The sequence below is a fragment of the Zootoca vivipara genome, chromosome 13 (assembly GCF_963506605.1).
Source record: "Zootoca vivipara chromosome 13, rZooViv1.1, whole genome shotgun sequence".
Lineage (NCBI taxonomy): Eukaryota > Metazoa > Chordata > Lepidosauria > Squamata > Lacertidae > Zootoca > Zootoca vivipara.
This window is the reverse complement of record NC_083288.1, coordinates 48,656,008-48,682,652: the sequence shown is the minus strand read 5'-3', so window position 1 is coordinate 48,682,652 and position 26,645 is coordinate 48,656,008. Positions and strand designations below refer to the sequence as shown.

Genomic DNA, 26,645 nt, shown 5'->3' with positions numbered 1-26,645 from the left:
CAGCCTTCCTGTACTTTACTCCCTTCTTGTGCTAAGATAATCAATGAGAGACTTTTCCCTTTTGCTCCCTGGCAATCTGATCTGGATACAATCCAATGGATAAAAGGCCTGGATGTGAAGAGACCTTGGCTCAAAGTCTGCCTAGCCATGGTCTTATCACCTGGGCAAGTCGCATATGCCTCAGTTTCCATATCTGTACAATGGGATGCTAACAATGTTGGGTGGGGTATGTGCTTGCATGCAGGAGGTCCTAGGTTCAATCCCTGATTGGGAGGGAGAATCCTGCAGAGCTGCTGCCAGTCAGTGTAGACAATACTGAGATAGATGGACCAATAGTTTCACTCTGTGTAAGACAGCTTCCCGGCAGTCTGCTCTGCACGATGATCACAAGCAAGGACTGCAAAAACCGCCACGTATAGTATTTCTCTTCCCCCTCTAAAAAAAAGTGCTGAATAAATGGCTGTGATTAATAATATAGTCAAAGCTCTACTGAAAGCATAGCTGGAAAAAACAACAGCCCACCTCCTGGATGTTTCAGTTTTGCTGAGTTTTGTCCCTGGGGCCAAAGGAGATGATGAACCCTAAGATGAGGTGTTGCCATACCTGAGCACAAGGTGGCGCCAGAGGACAAGCAAGCCCCTATACAAAGGCTAGGAGAGCCAAGGGCCAGAATTAATAAAACAAAAATTTAATATTTATACCCTGCCCATCTGGATCGATTTTCCCAGCCACTCTGGGCGGCTTACAGCATATCTAAAAACATAACAAAAACATCAAGTGTAAAATGAAATGAGCCCCTGTTTTGCCATGGACACCGTGTCCCCCCCCCCCTGCTTCCAGTCCTAGAGATGCAAAGGTTACAGAAGGAACTCTGCACATGCTCAGAAACATTTGTTCTGAGTTCCCGCCTTCCCATGTGAACTTGATGAATCACAGCCTCTAACCCAGAGCTTTTCAAACGGTGTGTTGCGACATATTTGCGTGTCTGCTGCGGTGTGTAGGTGTGTCACACGAACGCTCCCGGGGCTGGAAAGGGGTTAGTTTAACCTCCGGTTTGCTAGTAAAACTGAATTACTGTGTCGCAAAATGATGCATGTCTAAAAAGTGTGTCACCAACATGAAAAGTTTGGAAAGCTCTGCTCTAAACGCTTCCCATCTCATTCCTTTGCACCTCATCAAGAGGAACAAGCCACTCCAATCCAGCCGTCGGAGATAACTTTTCCTCGGTGAGCAAAATATTAACCTCATAGATTTTGGAGGCAATTGGTGCGTCAACTCGCAAAGAAATTATACGTGCATCACCATGAACTCATCACATCGTCAACTCAATACCAAACGTTGCTTGGAATAACTGATAAGGGAAAACAGACCCTAGAGTTCTGTTTTATTTATTACCGATTCCAAGGCATCGGGTAAAAAGCGAATGACAATCGACTGTTGTGTACAGAATAGTGTGATCATGTTACCGTAAGTTTATTTTAGGTTTAGTTTATTTATTAGGACAGCGTGAGTGGTTTTCCCCCCTCATGTGGTAGTGACTTCAGTTTATTTCAGCACGTGATGAATTCTGAATTAGATATATACAGGGGCACCGAAATCTTTTAAGTGCTCAAGGCCTCTAAAGGTCTTAAATTGCCCCGGACGCCACAACGGGAAGCCCGGAAGGAGACCTGAACACAGCAGCCTTCTTCCCTCTTGCAGTTCTTCTTCCCAACAACTCATAAACCCCCTTCCCTATTCCTTCCCTTGAGAGATGGCAGTTGGGGACACCCCCTTTTTTTGTTCCCAGAAACATCTGCTAGGAGGCTGGGCTGCAGATGGGTGCATAATAGGCTGTTGCCTCTGTGTAGCGCCCCCTGCTGGGTAAATGTCCCCCCCCCTCTCAGGAGGGTGACACAAAGACCGCCTGCCAGCTGCCTTGCCAGGCTGGTTCCTGGCAGCTCTGTAATTAGACCCCAAAGCCGCAGATCTCAGATCAGCCTGGCAGAACTGCTGCAGAAGTTGGCTGCTCTCCTGGGCCCCGGCGTCTCCTTGGCCCCACGCAATCCATAGCCTTCCTTGACCCCAAGGATTGCTCTCCTCCGTTGCCCTCCTCCTCCTTTCCCTCCACAAATATTATGACTAAATTGCGATTAAAAATATGAGCTATCGGTGGAGGGCAAAGGTATGTGCGCACAGTGATACCCAAGATCGGGGGGCATGCTGGATGTAAATTGGGTCAGGGTTCCCCCCCCCTTCCTGGCCTGGGATTCTGGCAAAGGATTCTGGGCTGTGATCTGAACTGGCTTTGCATCCCGGGTCCAAATGAGCTCTGCCCTAAGTGCTAAGGGATCGTGCCCATACACACTCGCTTCAGAAACCGAAAGCTCCCCAGCAGGGATTCAAAGCAGCGCTTGCGGGGGGCAAGGCTATGATTTTCGATTGGTGGTGGTGATGAAGAAAAACAGTCTGTACATGCTCAGAGGCACTTCATTCGTTGCTTCCAGAAGAGCCCATCTAGACAGTCCAGCATCCTGTTCTCACAGCAGCTGACTTGATGCTTAGGGAGCTGGGTATGTTTAGCCTAGAGAAGAGAAGATTAAGGGGTGATGTGATAGCCATGTTCAAATATATAAAATGATGTCATATGGAAGAGGCTGAAAGGTTGTTTTCTGCTGCTCCAGAGAAGCGGACACGGAGCAATGGATTCAAGCTACAAGAAAGAAGATTCCACCTAAACATTAGGAAGAACTTCCTGACAGTAAGAGCTGTTTGGCAGTGGAATTTGCTGCCAAGGAGTGTGGTGGAGTCCCCTTCTTTGGAGGTCTTTAAGCAGAGGCTTGACAGCCATCTGTCAGGAATGCTTTGATGGTGTTTCCTGCTTGGCAGGGGGTTGGACTGGATGGCCCTTGTGGTCTCTTCCAACTCTATGATTCTATGATGCTGGTCCAGCAGGTAGTAGCCCTCTCACTTAACCCACGCCTTGGAACATTAAAAAAACAAAACGGTTGGTTAGATTTTCAGGGGCACCGAGTTCCCCTCAAGGGTCTCATCCGTTTTCCCAAAGATGCTGACACCCTCCAGGCTTGCTGTAGAGGCATCTGGCTGGCCACTGGGAGAACTGGATTCTGGACTAAATGGCCTGATCCTGTGAGCTCTTCTTCTTTCTTATTTGCACAACCCATCATCCCAATTATACCCAAGCGGCTCTCAGTTTCACTGTTTAACTCCCAGATTAACAGAAAAAGGGGGAAAGATGGTCGCGAAGATCCTTAGATTGCTTCTAAACACGATTGCTGAATGGATCCTCAGCGTTCAAAGGCAGTCTATCCCTGATTTCCAGTTGCTGGCAGGTCAGGCAAGTGGAGCGGTGTTTTGTTTTGTTTTTACTTCCCGGCCCTGCTTGTGGGCTCTCCAAGTGTCTGATGCCCAGCGGGTAGGATGAATGGGCAGAGAGGGGGGTGCCTCCATATGCTCAGCTCTGCAGATAAGTTTCCCAAGGTCTTTCGCCCTCACCCCCTGCCAGTATCTCAGCCAGCCCACCCCAGGAACCCTGTCAAGAGCTGTTGTGAAATTTGCTTTCTGCTTGCAAAGCTGGCCTGTGCCCAAGGCTGGCACCCTGCCCAGCCTTTTTCTCGTCGGAAAGGAGGGGGGGGAGTGCCGTTCTCGGTAGCCACCCTGTCGCCAACCATCCCATATTTGCCCTTTCTCCTCTTAATGAATATCCCTGTAATTAATATCTCTGCTCCCCACCTCCTCCTCCCCTCTCCAGCCAGCCCCTGGGGTGGTTGTTTTTAGGACATGATGGCATTGGGGGTGGGAGAAAAGACGACTCATTGCACATCTTCTCCGTGGCCTTGAGGGAGAGATAGGGGAAGAACACTCCATTTCTCCTGCTAGTCTCTCCTTCTGTTGAAAGTTGGAGAGATTGTGTTTTTGTTTTGCTTTTTCAAATTCCTACTGACAGTGTCCCAAATACAGAGCTTCCCCCAGCGGATGGGGGGCAGGCGTGGGCGGCTACTGGCACGCTGATCATTACAGTGAAGAAAGGAAGAAAAGAGCTCTTGCTGCAGAGCAGACGTTTAAATTGTTCTGAAATTGGCGAGGGAAGCGACAACCGCATCTATCCAGGAGACACCCCCCCCCCCACACACAAAAAAGCCTTCATGGAATTGTAGCTTTGGAAATGGCATCTAGTCCCACCCCCTGCAATGCAGGAATCTTTCACCAAACTTGGGGGCTCGAACCCATGACCCTGGAATTAAGAGATCGTGCCCTGCCGACCAGAGCTATTCAAACTCTTTATCACTTTATCTTTAAGAAGGATGTCACAGAGAACAGAATACAACCCAAGACCCAGGATATATAGTACAGTAGTTTGGGCAAACTGAAGGAAAAATCTGAGATTGTTTTTGTTCTCCATGCTTCTGGTCCTCATTATTTACACACTGCATTTTCTCCCACCTTTTTCTCCAAGGAGCTCGGTGGCGTATGTGGTTCTCCCCTTCATTTCGTCCTCACAACAGCCCTATGAGGTAGGTTAAGCTGAGTAGGAGTGCGTGGCCCGGGTGTCACCCAGAGAGCTTCATGTCTGAGTGAGGATTCGAACCCTGGTCTCCCAGGTCCTCGTCCAACACTCTAACTGCTACAGTAAACTGGTGTCACTGTAGTTAATTTCCACAGAAAGAGGTCTCAAACCCCAGCCAACCTGCCCCCAGGGTGCCAAATCCTCTGGCCACGAGGCTGTGTGAAGAGTCAGCGGCGAGGGAATTGTACTCCGCACGCAGTCAGAAGCACTCATTGCTGTTTCCCAGCATGGACATGCAGAACAGGCTCTTAGGCTGAACTCTGCAAGGGGAAGCGAAAGGAAAGCTGGTGGTTGCAAAGTCCCCAGCAGGATGCGCTGCACTTTATCAAGCTTAAATTTAATCTCTGCAGAGTATGGAATGCACGGATGTTCAGCTGCACAATTGCGTATCGGAGCCGCAGATACACTTATTTCTCCCCCCACAATCAGAGGCTTCTTCTATAGAGGACACTGGCCAACTGAGTTCCCTCCCAAGTCCCAGGACATCTTGCTATGCTGTTCCCATTGTCCTGGTCCAAAGGGACCGCTGTGCCAGGCTAGCAAGAGGTGGGTGGGGAAGGTGCCAAGGGAGTGAGCTCATCAGGCTGCCAGGATTCGCTCCTTATAGGCATCTCTCTGGTACCCAAGGTGGGTCAGAGGATGAGGCAACCTGTGGTTGCCTAGCAACCATGGAGCTCACCCCCTCTGCCTTTTCTCACTGCCCAGCAAAGCAGCCATGAGAGGCAGAGGCTTGCCAATCACCAACTAGGCCCAAGCGGTTGCCTAGCAACCAGGCCTAACTCACTTCTCCCTTTCTCCCAGCACTGCAACAGCAATTTTTAAAATTTGCTTTATTTTTGCTGTTGTTTTCCCCAAAAGCCTCCAAATGGGTTAGGGTTGTGCACGGGCTACCCCTTCCCCTTTTATCCTTACGACAAGCCCGTGAGGTTGTCTAGCCCACAAAGGCCCCCCAGCCGCCAGGTCCACAACTGTACCTTACATTTAAAGCACCATTGTGCCACTATAAACACTCATGGCTTTCCCCCAAAGGATCCTGGGAACTGTAGTTGTTTGGAAACCCTTCCCAGAGCTAGAGTTCCCAGAGTTCCCTGGGAAGAGGGGTGGATCCTGAACCACTCTTAAAAATTGCAGCTCTGTGATGGAGGGGAATGGGGCTCTCCTAACAACTACGGTTCCCAGAATTGTTTGGGGGGGGGGGAAGCCATGGGGATTAAAGTGGTACAAAAGCGCTTTCAATGTGTGGTGTGGATGTGGCCAGAGGGGGTGACCCTGGGGAGACAGAACAAGGACATTGCACCCGCTTTCCAAAGCGGCCTGATTAGGGCTGCCATACGTTGGGTTTCCCCGGATATTTTCGGGATTTCAAAGGTGACATCCGGGGGGGGGGGGGTATTTCTGAAATATGGCGCTTTGTCCTGGATCTTAGACAAGTCATTCGAAAAACTTTGTGGGTTTTTTTTTTTTTGGTAGAAAAAAGCTCAACAATTTTGGGGTGTCCTGGTTTTTGCTTTTTGAAATACGGCAACCCTAGATACCCACCAACCCAAACATCCTATTTCTCCTGGGACATACGGTAGTGGAGGTGCAGGAGCTTAAGACCGATAAATTGTGGGTTTTTTTGTCATTCTCCCATGTGCAGATGAAGCAACTGAGGTTGGCTTCTGAAAGATCCAAGTGTCACCCATTGCACCTCCATTTTTTAAAGGTTTTTTTTTTAATCTTGTTTTTGGTATTCCGTTGGGAGCCGCCCAGAGCGGCTGGGGAAACCTAGACAAATGGGTGGGGTATAAATAAATTATTATGATTATGATTATGATTAAATTAGCCCGGGAGGTTTTGGGAGCCGATTCCTGTACCAGACATAGGCCGCATTCACAACATACATTTAAAACAGCCCTGGCTTCCTCCAGAAAATTATGGGAATTGTAGTTTGCTAAGGCTGCTGGTAGCTATTAAGAGTCCCCCTATTCCCCACACAGAGCTACAATTCTCAGAGCGGTTTAACAATCAATCCATCTTAACAGGGAATTCTGGGAATTGTAGTTCTCTTGAGGGCAATATGTGTCTCCTTTCAACTCTCAGCACCCTTAACAAACTGCAACTCCCAGATCTTTTGGGATGGGGTGGGGTGGGGTGGGGAGCCATGATGGTTCCAAGTAGTATCAAAGTGCTTTAAATGCAATTGTGAATGTGGCTTTCATTTGTGCCCGGGCATAGCCCCGGAATTGATCTTCAGCAGAGACGCTAGTCCATATGAAAGCAATAACAGAACCAAGCTGATTAGGCACAACACACAGTGTCTTCTTTTGATTCTGCAGAGCGCCGGGCTTTAGGGCTGGAGTTCTACCTTCCAGGAAAGCTTGGACCGGCTTACGCTTCAGAGAGATTTAGGTGAGGTATTGTGATCCTCGACACACACACACCCTTTGGATCTCCGCTGCCTCCCACTCTGAGCTCCCAAATATCAGACTTGGTAAAAAACACAGTGCTGGAGCATAATTAAAAATTCCACGGCTGCAAGAATTCATAATGCCATCTGAGAGACGCAGACGCAAGCAATATATGTGATGATACCAAAGGAAGGGTGGGGGAGGAGATACTACATTTGCATCTCGGATCTGGGGCTGACACAGCAATACCCCCCCCCCCCATGCAAATCTTCTGATAATAATGGTTCCCGCAAGCAGGTGTGATTTAACGCGCACACTCTTGATCCAAAATGGAAACGTTAGGGAGAAAAATCGATATTATTTATGAATCGCCGAGGGCGAAATGGGAATCGTTGAATGCCCTGTGCATGGAGTAAGCCATCAGTGATAAATATCTTAGCGAGGTGGTGGTGGTGGGGGATAGAAATGCACTGCCATCGAGGCAAAATGAGAGAGACTCAGAAAGTTAGTTTTCCTGTAAACAGAAAAACTGGCCTGTGCATGCAAGTGGGAGAGTTTTGTTCTGCTCCTGTGAAAGTTACTTCAGAAAATGTACCCTACAAAGGCTCCTACCATTTAAGAATTGGTTTTTTGGGGGGAGCAATAAAACACCCCTCATTCTTCCCCCGTAATACAGGTCTCCCCCCAACAACTCCACATTTCCTAACTTTGGAGAGCCCTTCCCATCCCTGTTCATTTGTCTGCTGACAAACTCCTGCATCCTGCAAAGGATTATGGGAAGCACAGGATGGCAACCTTCCTTAGGCTATACCTGCCCTTCAAACATCAGTTTTAGAGCCGTTTAAGCATCACGGCTCCCCCAAGAAATCTGGGGAATTGTGAGAATCCTCTGTAGGATGACATTTGAAACTGGGATGGCGATGGGAAGAAACTGGGATAGCTGCAACCATTTACGCTGGGCCTGTTGCGTCGACTTGAGAGAGAGAAAAGTGTGCTTTCTGGGAGGGGCGCATGGAAGATGTTGCCAAACTGATTTGAAAGGTGGCTTGTCCGCCGTGGCTGATCTCACACTAAGGAAGCGCGGAGAGGCTTCTAAGGCACTCTGGGGTTCCTGTGAACACAGTTCAGGAACCGCTAATCAAACTGGTGCCGTTCCTTGGTGTACTTTGCAAGACGACAGCTTGATAAACACCGACCTCTTAAGCCTCCAGGAATTCTCGAAAGCAATTCAGGCGGAGAGCGGGACCAGGGTAGAAAGCTCCCATGTAATCACCATGTAGCCTGGGGACTCCGATTTAGCTGAGGCTGCCGGTTCTGCAGCGCACTCAGCACAATGGCAAATCCAATCTGGCGCATGTCATCCCGTGCGCGCCACATCACGAGAAAGCGCCTGCAGAGCAAACCGCTCCTGCTGCCTCTTATCTGTGAGCTGGCTTGAGTCAGCAGCTGCCAAATTTCAGAGCCGGAGTGGCTCCGGTATATGGCACCTACAGAAGTGCGCGCTAGAGTGCAAAGAGTGCTTCTGAGCATGTGCAAAGGGTATTTCTGAGTAACTAGGCCGGTTGACGTGCATAAATGGTAAAGGTTGGGGAAAGGGATCAACACCAGCTGTTTAGAGCCCATCCAATGCACGCATAAAGCATGGTGGGAACTGTAGCTTTCTGCCCCACAGAACCACAATTTGCAGTATCCTTAACAAACGACAGCTCCCAGGATTCTTTGGGGGGAATAATGTGCTTTGAATGGATGGTGTAGGCCAGTGTTTCTCAACCTTTTTTGGGCCAAGGCACACTTGTTCCATGAAAAAAATCACGAGGCACACCACCATTAAAAAAGTTAAAAAATTTAACTCTGTGCCGCCCTATATTGACTATGTAATTATGACTGTAAGAAACACTTGCCAATTGCTGTGTTGGTTGCAATCTCCTGTAATAAGGCTTCACAAGCCGCTGATTTCTCTGCCAGCACAATCCTTTGCTCAGCAAGTTTCAGGTTGAGCTCATCCAGCCAGCTTCTTTAAGTTTGTCTAAAACCACCCTCCCGTGGTGGTGGCGGCTGTTGAGAGCTGCGCTCGCCCCGCGTCGTGACCCGGCCGGCTTCCTTTCCGGCGGGTCAGCGGTGTTTATTGGTGGCCGCCAGGCACGTGACAATGCAAATCGCCCTTCTCGTCGCCGCACGTCGCGGCACACCAGCCAGCGTCTCGCGGCACACTAGTGTGCCGCGGAACAGCGGTTGAGAAACACTGGTGTAGGCCTGCTCCATTGTAATGGGTCATATGTTAGCTCAGCCATCCCCAAACTTCGACCCTCCAGATGTTTTGGACTACAGTTCCCATCTTCCCCAACCACTGGTCCTGTTAGCTAGGGATCATGGGAGTTGCAGGCCAAAACATCTGAAGGGCTGCAGTTTGGGGATGCCTGTGTTAGCTATTCTCAGCCTGGATGGACATGAGAAACTTAGGTCCATTACGGTAGTTTCCATTGGGTCTACTCTGATTATGGATTCAACCCAGCGGGTTCTTTTTAAGCAACAGGAACTGCTGCAATCAGAAACCGTTCCACGATCGGCATCCATTCCCGAAACAGCCTCAGTGCCAGGAGAACAACTACGCATCACCACCAGATTAATAGGGCTAGTCAGAGGTTGCCACAAATGAAAGACGAGGGAACACCGCAATGGAAGGAAGCCATGCCAGGAGACTCATCGCAGCCCAGCTTGGGAAACAGGGCCTTGGAAGAAGAAAGAAAATGTTGTCTTTCCCACCTTTTAAATAAACTAATTCCCAGCGTGTGCTGGGCATGGCTGCTGCATGGTGAGGAGGCCTCACTCTGCACATGCTCAGAGGTAATGCCATTTTGATTAATAATAATAATTTTCATACCCCGCCCATCTGGCTGGATTTCCCCAGCCACTCTGGGTGGCTCCCAATCGAATATTTAAAAACACAATGCACAGCATTAAACATTAAAAACTTCCCTAAACAGGGCTGCCTTCAGATGTCTTTTAAAAGTAGGATAGTTGCTTATTTCCTTGACATCTGATGGGAGGGCAATTCCACAGGGCGGGGGCCACCACCGAGAAGGCCCTCTGCCTGGTTTCCTGTAACTTTGCTTCTCGCAGGGAGGGAACCGCCAAAAGGCCCTCGGCGCTGAATCTCAGTGTCCGGGCCGAATGATGGGGGTAGAGACGCTCCTTCAGGTAATACTGGGCCTTTGAGGCTGCTTAGGGCTTTAAAGGTCAGCACCAAAACTTTGAATTGTGCTTGGGAACGTACTGGGAGCCAATGCAGGTCTCTCAGGACTGGTGTTATATGGTCCCGGCGGCTGCTCCCAGTCACCAGTCTAGCTGCCGCCTTTGTACATGCCTTGTTGACCACTTTGATCAGCAGAACAGACACTTTTACAAGCGCCATATCACCTGCAAGGAACCAGTCCTTTACTTTGGCAGCACCTCTGAACCTCCCCGCCTCTTCTGTTCAGTTTTTGACATCTGCTGAAATATTTTCTGTTTATGCGATCTTACCCGGACACGTAATTTTATTACGTACGCTACTAGCTGACCCGGCCACGCGTTGCTGTGGTTCTTTCTTTCTTCCCCATCATTGGAGAAGGAGTTGTCAGTTCCTGGGTTCCATTTCCCAGTATTTACTTTTGTCTGAGCCCTCTGTTGTCCCCTCCCCCCTGTATCTCCATACATTGGCCCCTGCGCACGCATCGTGAACATTTCTATATATTTAGATTAAGGATGGGGGGTGATGATGTGCCCTGGGACCCAGAGAACTACTTAAAGAATCCCAACCCAGGGGGGAGGGGTCAAATAGTGAAGTCCCATAGCCCCGTAGCAACAGACAGGCCCAGACAGAAGGAAGGGGGTCATATGGGCCACTTGGCACGGGCCTCCGAATCTAAAGGGGGCCTCGGTCACCATATTCACAATCAGTAAAATGATAAAAGTAACAAAAGGGTTAAAAAGGGGGCCACATTATCTACCTGGCCCGGGCCCTGTAAGGGCCTGGCAACAGAAGGCGCGTTCTGAAGTACCCGAGTTGTTCAGTTCCATAAAAAACCCAGGAAGTGGCAAGGGGAAGGTAGGGGATTGTAAATGGGGTGGCCACTGCAAATATCTGAGGACTTAAACTGGGGAGAGAAAGTGCATGGGTTTTTTTTTTAACAATCAGTTGTTTCTCCTAAAATAAGACATTTGTGCAATATAAGCCATACCCCGAAAATAAGACATAGTGATAGGTGCAGTTCTGGAGGGCCCCAAGGAAGAGGTAAGGCTGGACGCGTAATAAAAAATAAGACATCCCCTGAAAATAAGCCAATGTGGGGTTATTTTAGGAATAAAAAAATAAGACGGTGTCTTATTTTTGGAGAAAGACGGTAAAGCCTAGGTTAAAAGGGGCACGACTGTGGCTAATCCCTGTGACTGCCCCCACATGTCCTGATCCATGATCTATTCTGTTCCCCCCCCTCCATGACTGGCGTATCTCATGACGTTTTGAAGGATGGTATTTATTTTTGTCTTGTGGATTTTTTTGGGGGGGGGGTTAGTGGTGCTAAATTGTAAAGTAAAAACCCCTTGCCGTGCCCCTAAGTGCGTTGCTGCGGGTTATCTACCCCCCCACCCTACGTCAGCCCATGACCTATTTGGGCTCCTCCTCCCCCCACCTCCCACCCAGGGCTCCATTTGGGATAGTATTTAATGGGCTGTAGACCTGAGGCCTAGTATGTAAAATGGAGCCAAGGCCTCCTGTTTTACAGGATCTCGTGGCAGAGGCGGGGTTTGTGGGTGTGGTGTGTTGTTGTGGCTAATCCCTGTGACTGGCCCCATGTGTCCCGATCCATGATCTATTCAGTTTGTGGCCCCCCCCCCATGACCGGTGTGGTAGTGTTGCTAAATGGTAAAGTAAAAACCACTTGCCACGCAGGGGCCTACATAATTCAAAGCCCGTGCTGTGTCCTGTGCCCCCCCCCAGGCAGGCCCCAACCTCCACTTGGCAATGTTGGTTTTTTGGTGGGGTTTTTTGGTGGGGTTAGTGGTGCTAAATGGTAAAGTAAAAACCCCTTGCCGTGCCCCCAAGTGCGTTGTTGTGGGTTCCCCCCCCCGGGCCTGTCAGGGGCCTACATTAAACAAAGGCGTAGTGGTGTGATAATGGCCGCCTTGGGGGTTTCAGTTGCTTGGTTGATGATGATGTCATTTGGTTTGTGGGTGTGGCTTAGATTTCACAGGAAGGGAGGGGGTGGAGGAGGGTATTACGCCACTTGAGGGCGCTGTTTGAGTTGGTGGAAAAGCAGGTCTGTATCTGCGCAGGTGTGTGATTTGAGGGATTTTTGCCCCCAACAACGCTCTGGGAGTAGCCTGGATCGTTGTGTCAAAATTTCAGGACGATCGGTCAAGTGGTTACGGAGAAAAGTGTCAAACGCAGTTTCACGATTTTTACATTTTTTTCTATATAGATGATTGTTCTTATTCTGTTCCCTTTATCCATATCCTGATAATGTCATTATGCCTCCTTGTTTTTAAAGCCTGTTGATTTTATCGGAATACTTTTCTTTTTTAAATCTCTTTTATGTGTGTGACATGAGAGAGTGCCTTTTCTACAGTGCCCCCAGATTGTGGAATTCCCCCTCAAGAGAGGTTAGGCTGGCTCCCTCTTTATCTGCTGGCCAGGATAAGACCTTCTTGTTCAGACATTGCCAGGGGGCAATTTTAGTAGTTGGAAGATCAAACAGTTCCTTAGAGATGCCCCCTTTCACCGCCCCCCTCCACCCCAGAATTGGGAACGATGAATCTGACAATTTCAGTCTCTTTCAATTTCTCGCTTTGCCCTTCTTGAGGCCTCCACCTCGGTTTGCAAAGTGTATTCTTGAAAAGTCCTCATCTTAGATGTGTGTTTGCATGCAATTGTCCATAACGCGTGTATTTTTGCAAAGCGATTTCCCTGAATGCATTGCATTTTCACTAGTACAGTGGTACCTTGGTTCTCGAACTTAATCCGTTCGACTCCCGAAATGGTTCAGAAACCAAGGCGCGGCTTCCGATTGGCTACAGGAGCTTCCTGCACTCAATTGGAAGCCGAGGAAGCTGCGTTGGGCGTTCGGCTTCCGAAAAACATTCGCAAACCAGAACACTCACTTCTGGGTTTGTGGCAATCGGAAGCCGATTTGTTCGACAACTGAGCCATTCGGGAACCAAGGTACCACTATAATACATTTTAACGCATCACTGGCCTGGCATATATGTGCATTTTTGCACACGTCGAAGAAACACATTGCAAAATTCAGAGAAGTGCAAATGTCAAAAGATGGCTGTGTTTTGGTTCTCGGGTAGTATTGCAGAGCTATAGAATGGTGGGGTTGGAAGGGACCCCCCCTGCAAAATTATCTAGTCCAACCTCCTGCAGTGCACACCTAAAGAATTCCTGGCAGTCATCCATCCTCTGTTTAAAAACCTCCGAGGAGGGAGAGCCCACCACTTTTCTGAGGGGGTCCGTTCCACTGTCAATTGGCTCTTTCCACTGGAAAATTCTTTCTAATGTACAGTCGGAATCTCCTTTCATGGAATTTGAATCCGTTGGTTCAGGTCCTACCCCCTGGGGCAAGCATAGAGTGTGAAATAGATAGGTTCACCTTCAAATGTGAATATAATCCAATTTCTCTCCCCCACAATTCTATCCTAAGGAATCTCCCACCCAGCTTATTGTGGCCCCGGGCTATCACTGGGAGAGTTCTGCAGCCAACCTCCTCTCCATTTATCAGCATTGCGTGACTGCGCTCCAAACAGCCGGCTCCAGGAGCCGCATATGCGATCGGGCGCTCTGCATAAATAAGTAAAGGCAAGTGTTTTCCGGGTCCCTCACTTTGCAGAGAATCGCTGCTTATCAAGGGAGAAGCAAGTTAGCAAAGGAGGTTGCAGGAATCCGCCTCCTTGCCCCATTTCTGGACTTTTATGCAAGGGAACTTAGCATCTTCTAATGTACGCCGCATTGTGACTCTCGGGGGAGGAAATATGAAAAAGCAGGCATAAATTCTTTATGGCACACAGGAAACCGAGGCTCCAGAAGACACAGCGCTGGCTCAATGTTTACTTTCTTGCCATAGGCCTCAGCTCACCCCGGGCAAAGCACCCCTGTTGAATTTATGCCTGCCATGCCATTGTTCAAAGCCAGAGGGCAATTTCAGCAGCCGGGGCTCCAGCCTGACCTGTAAGTCGCTGTGTCATGGGTAACAGATTAGCCGTGCTTCCTTGTTTAGTGGTCTGGCAAAGGCACTCTGTGCATGCTCAGAGGCACCCTTAGCAAATTTCACGGCGTTGGCTGACTCCGGCCAAGAGGGAACCTGATCAGCAGTTTATAAAACAAGACGTGGTGCAAGAGAGAGTGAGAAAAGAGAGTTTTACTCCTGTGTCCTGCAACACAAGAACCCGGGATCTCATTAATTAATGCTAAGCCATTGTTGCTACCACTTAGCAGATTTATTTCCCCTATTTACAATCCCTGATGGTGCCTATAGGGTTCTCTCTCTCTCTCCCAGCCCCCCATCTCCCGTCTGGGTCCCGATCCCCATATGGTTTGCTTAGCTTAGCACATCTCCTCTGAGATCACTGCCTGCCTCCGGAACAAAGGCATGCGCTCTTGCCAAATGCCAGCAAGAAATGGGGATTGCCAACATTTGCTGGGAAATTTCGATAATCTCTCCACTAAATTAAACTTTTACTCTGTTTCCGTTTTATGTTGGTTTCCGGTGCATGCGTTATTTCGCAGAATCAGGGACCCCCCGAGGGTCATCTCATGTTTGAAGTTTTATTCTGTTTTTAGTGTTCTGTTGAGAGCCGCCCGGAACCCAAGCAAGATGAGCGGGGTATAAATATAATGATGATGATGATGATGATGATGATGCAGGAATCATGGCTAAGGAATTCCTGACAGATAACCTGTTTAAAGATCTCCAATGAAGGAGAGCCACTCTACCACCTTCAGAGGCAGCCCGTTCCACGTCCGTTCCCATCAGTGGCGGTGCTTTGAGTCAACTTTTTGCAAAAAGGAAAGAAAGCTGACTAATGATTCTAATCAATCAATCAAAAAAAAAGAACGTTCATCACCACTGCAAAAACAGGCACCGACTGTCTCCCGTTTTTCTAGACTTGCGCGAGAGATTAGAGGCGGAGAGAAGAAGAAGGAGGGGAGGGGGGAAAGAGCCCGGTTTTGGGGAGAGACAAGCTGTGTTCAAGAGAGCTGGTTTATTAAAGGAGATGGGAGTCACAGTCGCAGGCTTATCCGGGGTGAGGATCTGTGAGGGGGGGGACAGGAGGAAGATGGGGAACAGCTGGGAACATCTGGATGGAATGCGGTTCCCGCTGCCGTCCTGAGTCGTGGGTGGAAGCCCAAGGCCAGAGGCGAAGTGCGCGCTCTCTCTCTCTCTTTCTCTCTCTTTCTCTCTCTTCCCCACCAGAAGAGGCAGAGGGGAGGGGGGGAGGGCGCCTACAGGACCGAGGGCTGGAAGACGAAGGTGTGGGGGAAGAGAAACAGGCACCTGCACAGAGAAAGGGGGGGGGGAGGAGGAGGAAAGGAGAGAATCTGTGATCCCAGGTGAGCGCATGTCTGTGCGCATGTCTCGAAAAAGGGGGCCCATGTTATAGCCACCCCTTCCAGGTTTCATGGAGTCTTCAGCTGGAGGGGTGGGGGACATACAGTAGGCCCCCTTTTCCATGGGTGCCCTCCTGCCTGTGGACACCATTTTACACCCACCCATCTCTAGAACTCGCCTCACGTCTAGCGTTCCAGCCCTCCGCCAACTGATAGCGGTCCCCAATTCAAAGGCAGCCATCTTGGGACGTACCTGCCATATTGCCACCGCCTCCCCCAAGACCCTCTGGTTTGGGTGGATCAGGTTAATATCCCACCCTTCCTCGAAGGAGAGCCAGTGCGGCATAACGGATCGAGTAACGGGTTCAAATCTCCCCTCAGCCGCAATGCTCACTGGGTGTGGCCTGGGGTCAGTCACCATCTCTTTAGCCTGGCCTACCTCACAGGGTTGTTGTGGGGATGAAATGGGGAGGAGGAAAACTATGTGCATTACCTTGAGATCCTTGGAAGAGATCATAAAAGGTAAAGGTAAAGGGACCCCTGACCATTAGGTCCAGTCGTGACCGACTCTGGGGTTGCGTGCTCATCTCGCATTATTGGCCGAGGGAGCTGGCGTATAGCTTCCAGGTCATGTGGCCAGCATGACAAAGCTGCTTCTGGCGAACCAAAGCAGCACACGGAAACGCTGTTTACCTTCCCGCTGTAGCGGTTCCTATTTATCTACTTGCATTTTGATGTGCTTTCAAACTGCTAGGTTGGCAGGAGCTGGGACCGAGCAACGGGAGCTCACCCCGTCACAGGGATTCAAACCGCTGACCTACTTATCAGCAAGCCCTAGGCTCAGTGGTTTAACCCACAGCGCCACCTGGGTCCCTGGAAGAGATCATATAAATGTTATAAATGAAATAAATGAACTCCGGTAGTTACTGCCTCGTTCTCCACTCACTACAACCCTGCGAGGTAGTGCTCCTGGCTACAGGGGAGGATTTGAACCCAGGACCACCACCACCACCACCACCCCTGCTTGTTGAAATTCAAGCGCTTGGGCTCGCCTCCGTCCCATTTTGCCGTTTCACCGAATCTCATCTCTCAGCCCATCTGTGGATCAAAGCTTCCGCCACAGTCTTCTTCCTCCTGCCAACACCCTCCCACTCTCCCGTCAATCTCCATCTTTTCCATGTCTCTGTTTTCTCCATCTGCTTCCTGCCCCCGCCCACCCCCTTTTGTGAAACTCACATTAAGGTGCTGGACAGACCAGGCCCATGGGGGGAAAGGTGCGCGTGGGTCTCACTGGGGCTGAGGGGAGGAGGACCTCTGTGTCGCAGGGGCGATGCCTTTGCTGCCATAGTATTCCACCACCTGTTTGGGGACCTCAGCCAGGACACACTTGGCCAGAGCGTTGGGTGGAGCCTAGACAAGGGGAAAAAAATATGTGGGGGATATTTAAAAATGCAGTCAAACCAACAATTTGCACCTTGCTAGACAGGCACACGACAGAGGCTGAAGCTCACAGAGTTTTCCTGCAAGTTTGCTACAGAGAACTCTGCGAGAGACACTCCCACTGGGCATGGCTATATATTTTCTCTCATCCTCTCTTTTTCGCTCTTTAAAAAGCAGAGACATCACCTTGCCTACAAAGGTCCGTATAGTTAAAGCTATGGTTTCCCCAGTAGTGATGTATGGAAGTGAGAGCTGGACCATAAAGAAGGCTGGTCGCCAAAGAATTGATGCTTTTGAATTATGGTGCTGGAGGAGACTCTTGAGAGTCCCATGGACTGCAAGAAGATCAAACCTCTCCATTCTGAAGGAAATCAACCCTGGGTGCTCACTGGAAGGACAGATCGTGAAGCTGAGGCTCCAATACTTTGGCCACCTCATGAGAAGAGAAGAATCCTTGGAAAAGACCCTGATGTTGGGAAAGATGGAGGGCACTAGGAGAAGGGGACGACAGAGGACGAGATGGTTGGACAGTGTTCTCAAAGAAACTAACATGAGTTTGGCCAAACTGCGGGAGGCAGTGGAAGACAGGAGTGCCTGGCGTGCTATGGTCCATGGGGTCACGAAGAGTCGGACACGAATAAACGACTAAACAACAACAACAACAACTCTTTTTCGCCTCTTCACCCCCCAAGCCAGAAATGAGAGAACATCAGCTACGTCCGAGCTTCACCCTTTTAAGCTAGACCTAAGGATGTCTTTGTAACCAAATCTCCATTTTAAGCCACCTGCGTCTGTTACTCGTCAACAAGCATTCCGAGTGAGTAAATGTCATTTTTACCTTTTGCAAAGTTGCCTCTGCGATTATTGTTTAAAGGGGGAGAAAAGGGGGAAATACCAGGAGAATCCCGTCTGCCTTAAAGCATCCGGGATTGTTAAACTAAAAAGCCAAAGACTAGCCTGTCTAAGCTTCTCTTTAAGCTGCAAAGGGATTCACTCTGGTTTCTTTTTTTTTTGGAAGGGATTACAAATTTGGTAGATCGGGGAAATGCTGTGGATGTAGTGTATCTTGATTTCGGTAAGGCTTTTGAGAAAGCCTCCCATGATTCTATGAACCAGGGGCGTACCCGGGATCAAAACTGGGGGGGGGCAAGAGAGGGGAAGAGAGAGGGAGGGAGGGTAGGAAGAGAGAGAAGGGAGGAAGGAGGGAGGGAGGGAAGGAAGGGAGGGAGGGAGGGGTGAGAGAGAGAAGGAAGGAAAGAAAGAAAGGAAGGAAGGAAGGAAGGAAGGAAGGAAGGAAGGAAGGAAGGAAGGAAGGAAGGAAGGAAGGAGAGAAAGGAAGAAAGGAAGAAAGGAAGAATGGAAGAATGGAAGAATGGAAGAAAGGAAGAAAGGAAGAAAGGAAGAAAGGAAGGAAGAAAGAAAGAAAGAAAGAAAGAAAGAAAGAAAGAAAGAAAGAGGGGGGAAGGAAGGATGGAAGGATGGATGGAGCTCCCGTCCGTCCGCCCCCCCCAGCTCAGGCTGCTCCTCCCCCCTCCCATGTTCCTGTCACTGGCTGCAGCCACGGAGGGGGCAAAAACAGCCCATTTTTCATAACCCGCAGCGACTTTTCCCCTTCAGTTTTCGGAGGGAAAAAGTGTGGGTTATGGTCCGTAAAATACGGTATTTTTTATTTATTTTTGCTTCTGGGGGGCAGCTCCCCCCCTGCCTCTCGCTGGGTACGCCCATGCTATGAACTTGAAAACGTGATGAAGGGAGGAAAATCTCTAATAAATATCATAGAAACTAGCCCAGGCTTCCTCAACCTCGGCCCTCCAGATGTTTTGAGACTACAGTTCCCATCATTCCTGACCACTGGTCCTGCTAGCCAGGGATCATGGGAGTTGTAGGCCAAAAACATCTGGAGGGCCGAGGTTGAGGAAGCCTGATCTAGTCCAACCCCCTGAAATGCAGGAAACCGTTCATGAGAGTTGGCCATCCAACCTCTGCTTAAAAGTTAAGTCCACCACCTCTCAAGGGAGACCGTTCCACTGTCAAACAGCTTTTACTCTCAGAAAGTTCTTCCTGATGTTTATTCGGAATTTCCTTTCCTGCCCTCCGGAGCAGTAGAAAACAAGCTTGCTCTATCTTCCATGTGAAAGCCCTTGAGATACTTGAAGATGGCCATTGTATCTCCTCTCAGTCTCCCCTTCTCCAGGCTAAATAGATATACTCTCCTAGCCTCTATTTGCATCCCAACAGAAGGGGCGCAAAAACTATGTTTGAATACTGGGGGTGCGCAGGAGGGGGGAGGGGAGCAGATGATGTATCTACAGCCCGAATGATAGACAGTGGCTGTCACAAGCATTCCGTTTGGGAAGGCTTTTTCAGAGTCTGCAAGCGGAATGCGTTTGCTCGATGGCTCTTGATGGCTGGTGGTTACTAGCTGTTGACCGGACCCTGCCTGCTTAGCTGGGGGATGAAGGAAACAGTTCAGGAGAAGACTCAGATGTGGACAGCACCGGAGAGTGGATTTGTTTTTGCAGGCTTTCTGGGTGCTTCAAATCCTGTTGATTTTGGAGGATACAAGGCATAGCTGAACTATGGAACTCACTTCCGCAGGTGGCAATGACGGCCACCAGCCTGGGTGGCTTTAAAAGAAGGATTAGCCAAATACACCAAGAGGGCAACTAGCCACAATGGCTATGCTCTGTCTCCACAGTCGGGGCAGCAATGCTTCTGAATACCAGTTGCTGGAAACTGGGGGAAAGGAGAGGGCTCTTGTGCTCAGGTCCTGCTCGCGGGTTTGCCACAGGCATCCAGTTGGCCACTGTGAGAACAGGATGCTGGCCTAGATGGGCCACTGGCCTGATCCAGCAGGCGTTTCTTTGTTCCTGGGACTGGGGCCACACCAAGCGACTGGGGGTGCACTCAATAACTAGGAGTAACTGAATGCCTCTTTCAAAGCTATCTAGGTTGGTGGCCGTCACTGCCTCTTGTGGCAGCGAGTTCCATAGTATAATGGTCAAAGGCCTGGAAACGATGCCTTATGAGGAACGGCTTAGGGAGCTGGGTAGGATTAGCCTGGAGAAGAGAAGGTTAAGGGGTGATATGATAGCCATGTTCAAATACATGAAAGGATGTCATATAGAGGAGGGAGAAAGGTTGTTTTCTGCTGCTCCAGAGAAGCGGACACGGAGCAATGGATTCAAGCTGCAAGAAAGAAGATTCCACCTAAACATTAGGAAGAACTTCCTGACAGTAAGAGCTGTTCGGCAGTGGAATTTGCTACCAAGGAGTGTGGTGGCGTCTCCTTCTTTGGAGGTCTTTAAGCAGAGGCTTGACAGGCATATGTCAAGAATGCTTTGATAGTGTTTCCTGCTTGGCAGGGGGTTGGACTGGATGGCCCTTGTGGTCTCTTCCAACTCTATGATTCTATGATACTATAACCATGCAAAGCAGGACCTCCTTTTATATCTGCATCCTGAAGTCTCCAGGGAGGCTCTGTTGTAAACAAAATCTGCCCTTATTCCCTTATGGTCTAACACAAGAGCCCTTACAGAGTCCTCTGTAGGTTCTCCATCGGTAGGAGAAAATAACAGAGGCCAACCAGAGAATACTGAGAAGCAAAGCAGCTAGTAAGCCTGATCTTTATTGAACTGTTGCAACAGGGTGCTCCCCTCCCAGGCAGGAGAAAGGAGGAGGACCCAGAACAAAGGTGTGCCTGCCCTTATATAGACATTTTGAAATTCCCTGCCCTGGAGCTCAAGACCACCCCTCTATACATTATACATACATCATACATACATCACAGAAGGGGTGTAGCCCAAGACCACCCCCCAGATACATCATGCCTACATCACAGAAAAGGCGGTCTACAACATAAATTTGAATGTGGTTGTTTTTCCTGTTGCCAGGTTATCTGATAATGCCTTATCTAATTGCCTTTCCTGGCCATTCCTTTGAGATGATAATTACTGTACTTAATTCCTGAGACAATGGGAAGGATCCCTCACCCCCTTCCTCCTTGCAGAGAAACACTTGGTCAAAATGGTTTCCGGACTGTCTTCCTGTACTGTCTTCAGTCTTTGATTTATATATTTATGTAAATGTTTGCATTGTACATTTAGGAACATTTATTATATATCTAAGACCTTACACCACTACTCATAACTATCCCAGGCCGCCCATTTCTTCTATCAGATCAAAATGACCTGAGAACAATACAAGTTGCCAGATTCATCGAGGGTGCAATGAGACTAAGGGCTATCTTTTAAACGATAATCACAGTCATATGACTGATCCTTTTATCCATGTTGTTTTTAATTGTATACTGCGTGTATTCTGTTGTTATGGCTGTCAGCTATGCAAATGAAGCTTATTGAAAGACCTTAAAATTCTTATAACAGCTCCCTCACCTTCTTGAATTCACGGAGCGGCACAAACTGGACGATGTCGCGGACGGCCCGGCCCTCGTCGGACTCCAGCATCCCGCGGTCGCCATTGAGCTCTCGCATGTCGGAGAAATCAGCGTTTCCAATGCCCACGATGATGATGGAGAGGGGAAGACGGGAGGCCCGGACTACGGCGTCACACGCCTCGGGCATGTCGCTCACCACGCCGTCTGTCAGAATCAGCAGCACACGGTACTTCTGCGGAGAGGGTCAAGGTCAAGGTCAAGGACCCCTGGACGGTTAAGTCCGGTCAAAGGTGACTATAGCACCTGTGTGGCCAGCAGGACTAAACCGCTTCTGGCGCAACAGAACACCGTGACGGAAGCCAGAGTGCATGGAAACGCCGTTTACCTTCCCACCGGAGCGGTACCTATTTATCTACTTGCACTGGCGTGCTTTCGAACTGTTGGGTTGGCAGGAGCTGGGACAGAGCAACGGGAGCTCACCCCGTCACGGGGATTCAAACCGTTGACCTTCCAATCGGCAAGCCCAAGAGGCTCGGTGGTTTAGACCACAGTGCCACCCACATCCAAATATTCCTGCCCAAATGCCCCCGCGGAGGGCATCCTCACGTACCGTTGGCAGCCCTGTTTTCTCCTCCTCAGCTGCAGGAGCCGCCACCTTGTTGATGATGGGGGCGACGTTGGTTGGGCCATAGAGCTGGATCTGGGGCAGGCAGCGTTTGTAGGCCTCAATCACGCCGGCGATCCCTGTGGGGGATGAATGAAGGACAGAAAATGAAGGCGCTCGGGTGACAGAAATGCTTCTATACTACGAATGTGAGAACAGCCTGCTGGATCAAGTCAACACCCACCTAGTCCAGAATCCTGTTCTCATAGTGGCCAGTGTTCAAAATTAACCAGGCACCAGGCGCATTATGCGCTTGGTGCAGGTCCCAGACCCTCCGAGTGTCCCTATTTTCCAAGGAGAGTCTGGATTTACAGAAGCTGTCCCGGTTTCTGATTTGATCGCAGAATGTCCCGCTTTTCCTTATGACATCCCTAGTTTCATCGGTGAAAATTATATGCAGTTATCTAACCCCCCTTGCCAAGGAGATAGGTAACTATACAACCTTTAGAAGACGCCTGAAGGCAGCTCTGTAGAGGGAAGTTTCTTTTAATGTTTAATTATGTTATATATATATATTGGAAGCCGCCCAGAGTGGCTGGGGCAACCGAGTCAGATGGGTGGGTGTCAGACTGGAAAAGGATGGCCTATCCTCACCCAAGTCTTTGCAACCAGGGCCGGAGCATCCATGTAGGCAAGGCCGTCGCCTAGGGCGCTGAAATGGAGGGGGCGCCACCCCCGCTGCCCGGCACTCTGCATGCACTCAGGGCCCCTCACCGTCGCTCGGCGGAGGGCAGGGCCGGAGCAAGTGAGCGGGCCGCCCAGCCCGTCCGACGAGCAGCAGCATGTGCTTCCCGCCTCAAGCCGCTTAAAGAGCCGCCGCGGTGTGCCCAATCAGTCAGCGCCCTGGCTGGGCTGCTGCTGCCACCGCCAAGCTGGCTGCCAGGATGCAGCTCCCGCCAGCCCCGTACCCTTTGCTCTTCCCCATGCTGCTGTTGCTGCTACTGGCGGGAGAGCCCTGGGCACGCTGGGCGTCGAGCCGCGCCACCACCTGCTGCTCGCAGCAGCCACCCCAGCAGCAACGCCTCAGCGGGTGAGAGCTGCAGCGCAAGACCCTGGCCCTGCTGGGCCTGCCGGGCAGACCCCAGCCCCGGACGCCACCCGCCCTGACGGGCACCAAAGCCCACCGTCCGGCAGCAGCAGCAGCAGCGGCAGCCACCTTCGGCTGCGCCGTTCTCTTCATGCTTGACGGGGATGACGAGGGCAGCCCCTGGACGCCGAGCTGGGAGCCGGGCTGCCCAAAGCACTTTCCATCCCCCCACCCCACAGTGAGCCGGGGAGAAGGGAGATGCAGTGGCCCCTGCGAGAGGTGGTGACAGGATCAGTGCTCCTTTCAGGGCACTCATCCCGCTGCCGCCTCTTGCAAGAGCAGGCTTCCTCACCCCCTTTCTCTCTCTCCCTTCTTTCTCTCTCTCTCTCTCTCTTACCCACTCCCTCCCTCCCTCCCTCCCTCCCTCCCTCCCTCCCTTCCCTCTCTCTTCCCTCCCTCCCTCCCTCCCTCTTTCCCTCTCACCCCCTCCTCCCTCCCTCCTGCCCTTACACACACACACACTCTCTCTTTCCCTCTCACCCCCTGGGGGGTGGGCGCCAGAAGATGATTTGCCTAGGGCGCAAAAAACCCTAGCACCGGCCCTGTTTGCAACAGAGGCTCTGTACACATGCTATGTTTAAAAGACTCCCCACAAAGGACCCTGGGAACTGTAGTTTGTTAAGGGTGCTGGGATCTGTAGCTACGTAAGGGAAATTTGTAGAGGATGCGATTTAAATGTGTGGTGTGTACACAGTTCATGTCAGGACCGCATCCCTGTTTTATTTCTTTTTTCTTTTATTTCCTCTAGAGCTTTCTTCCTCTCCAGTGTCATTCTATTCCTTCACACACCCCGATCCCTCCAAAGTCCCAGGTTTTCAATCTCAACTTCTGCCCCCAAATAATCCCCCTGTTGAGAAAGGCTATAAATTATCCGCCTTTCCTAAACGCATCTGAGCTCCGTACTTTCACATTCCGGGTTGTCCGGCTCAAAGTTGATGGCGAAATCGTGAGACACCTAGAAAAGGACAAAGAAGGAGGAAAAGGTCGCCGAGCGAGAACAGAAGAGGATGGGTGACTCACCGCCAGCCCCGTCTAATCTGATCCCAGAATCCCCCGGGGTTTACCTCAAAGTCTGGAGGAATCCGTGCGCCGAAGCCAAACGCCGGGAACTGCTTGTCGCTGGAAGAGAAAAATCTGGGTCACCGAGGAACAAACGCCACACCTTCCTGCCCGCGTGCAGAGCGCAAACAGTACCTGTCGTAGTCCTGGCAGATCTCGCCCACAGAGGACAAGGTCTTCAGGTATTCGTTGGGCTCCTTGGGGTTGATGAAGTGCAGGGAGTGTTCGCTCCGGGGGTCTCCGTTGGAGGCTGTGAAGTCAATGGCCACCTGGGCAAGCGAGAAAGCAGAGCGGGGGGGGGCACTGGGGTTAAGGTGTCCTCTTGACAGCATCCAGGGTCGCACCCCCGTTTTGCCAACGAGCTCGCCGGGCGAGCTCCCTAACTTGCAATTCCCCTCGCGTTACTTGGTCGGAGAACAGCGCCCCCAAAATCCGGAGAAGTGCAAAGAGTGCAACGTTGTCGATTGGTGCAGCTCGGCTGCCGTGTGAATGGACACACAGGCCCTGCACTCTGGTGAACATTGTGCACGAGGATACACACACTGCACAATCATGGAATGTAACTTGGGAAGGAATGCGCCTTACACCAAGGTAGACCTTCCCGGAGGTGTCCAACCCCCCCCCCCCAGCCCTCCTGAGATCTTCTGCCCAGTAATTCTCTTTTTCTTACCGTGAAGGAAATTTGTAAACCACCCATGATGTAATCCAGGAAGGTGTGAACTTTCTCCATCTGCAAAGGGAAAAGGGGGGGAAAGGAAGACTGTCAGTCATTTTCAAATTCCCCCAATCTCATTTCTGGTGGCTCCCCTCTCACACCCCTGAGGTTTGGTCAGCCTTCACTAGGCACTCAGTGTGGCAGATCCCACCCTGTGGAACTCCCTGCTAGTAGACGTTTTGCAGGAACTATCCTTGCCTTCTTTCAGGCGTCTTCTGAAAAATATATTGTTTAGATGGGAGTGGCGGAACCCCAAAGGACTAGCTCCCTTGCCCTGCCGGATGGGGCAATCCCCGGTTCTGCGTTGTGGCTCCAGCAGCCGCCCACCCAAACAATAACTAGCAACTTGACTCATCTGTTCCTGAAAACAGAACCAAGGTTTTAGGAAGAAGGCAAGGTTTGCAATTGCTGAGGTTCTCAAGAGCATCACCCAAGGCTTGAATCGCTTTGCACTAATTGAGCGCTTCCCGGCTTAAGAACTTCAAAGGCAATTGCCTGGTTTTGGGAGCGGGTTGTTTTCGAATGCTCAGTATTCCCTAGACCAGCGTTTCTCAACCGCTGTTCCGCGGCACACTAGTGTGCCGCGAGACGCTGGCTGGTGTGCCGCGACGTGCCGCGGCGAGAAGGGCGATTTGCTGCCTTGTCACATGCCTAGTCACGTGCCGCGACGAGAAGGCGGCCGGGGGACTTCCGGGTTGCCGTGGACCGCTCCAGACGCTCCCTGACGAAGCTCCGGGGAGCGCTACTCTTTGCGGGGTGAAAACGGGCGGTTTTGAGGCTTCAAACCCCCGAGTGAGGAACAGGGGGGACTCCCTGCCTAAAGAGGGGTTGCAGGGCGTTGGAGGGGTTCCCGCAACGGACTGCGAGGTCCAGAAGGGGATCACAGACGCCGGCTGCAGCTCTCTCCCTCCCGCACTGAGAAAGCCTGGCTGCTGAAGCGCACAAGCGGCAAAACCTTCGAAATAAGAAAGAACCGCAACCTGCATAAAAGGTTGGTGCAACTCTACCCTACTGCAACTCTTCAGAATTAAAGAGACTATGTGTATCTGTAGAAGTGCAAAGAGATTAAAAAAAAAGAGATACTTGAAAGGCATTCAGAAAGATACTTTTAAGAGGCGCTTAAAAGAAACATTCCAAACAGACTGAGAGAGGGCAGAAGGGAGCCTTGCTTGCCTTGGAAAGAGATTGCAAACAGCGGAGGAGTTTTAAGAAATAAAAATAAAGAGGGGGTCAACTCTGATGTATTTAGATAACTGCAATATAGGCACAGAGTTAAATTTTTTAACTTTTTTAATGGTGGTGTGCCTCGTGATTTTTTTCATGGAACAAGTGTGCCTTTGCCCAAAAACGGTTGAAAAACACTGCCCTAGACATCCTCCGCATGCGAAAATTGGTTGAGCGGAGGCGACCAAGAGTGGGTCCGACGGTCAAGAAGGTGGTTTCTGCATGTCTTGTAGAGGGAAGTTACAGGTAAGTAGCCGTGTTGGTCTGCCATAGTCGAAACAAAATAAAAAAAATTCATTCCAGTAGCACCTTAGAGACCAACTAAGTTTGTTATGGGACCCAGGTGGCGCTGTGGTTAAACCACTGAGCCTAGGGCTTGCTGATCAGAAGGTTGGCGGTTCGAATCCCTGTGACAGGGTGAGCTCCCGTTGCTTGGACCCAGCTCCTGCCAACCTAGCAGTTCAAAAGCACGTCAAAATGCAAGTAGATAAATAGGAACCACTACAGCAGGAAGGT

General features: G+C 50.4%; 2 protein-coding genes across 2 annotated transcripts in view; one reads left to right on the top strand and one right to left on the bottom strand.

Annotated features, from left to right (window-relative positions):
* LOC118095902 (myosin-7) overlaps positions 1-26,645 on the top strand; it is a 373,415-nt gene that overhangs the window by 31,758 nt on the left and 315,012 nt on the right. The gene's annotated exons all lie outside the window — the stretch shown is intronic.
* CPNE6 (copine 6) overlaps positions 15,207-26,645 on the bottom strand; it is a 33,205-nt gene continuing 21,766 nt past the window's right edge. Inside the window, exons 10-17 of the mRNA XM_035135031.2 lie at positions 24,861-24,920; positions 24,326-24,459; positions 24,196-24,250; positions 24,035-24,086; positions 21,991-22,124; positions 21,379-21,612; positions 16,781-16,954; positions 15,207-15,491 (exon numbers count right to left, since the gene is read on the bottom strand). Coding sequence (XP_034990922.2) covers positions 16,832-16,954; positions 21,379-21,612; positions 21,991-22,124; positions 24,035-24,086; positions 24,196-24,250; positions 24,326-24,459; positions 24,861-24,920 — 792 coding nt within the window. The 3' untranslated portion in view covers positions 15,207-15,491; positions 16,781-16,831. The remainder of the gene's footprint in view (positions 15,492-16,780; positions 16,955-21,378; positions 21,613-21,990; positions 22,125-24,034; positions 24,087-24,195; positions 24,251-24,325; positions 24,460-24,860; positions 24,921-26,645) is intronic.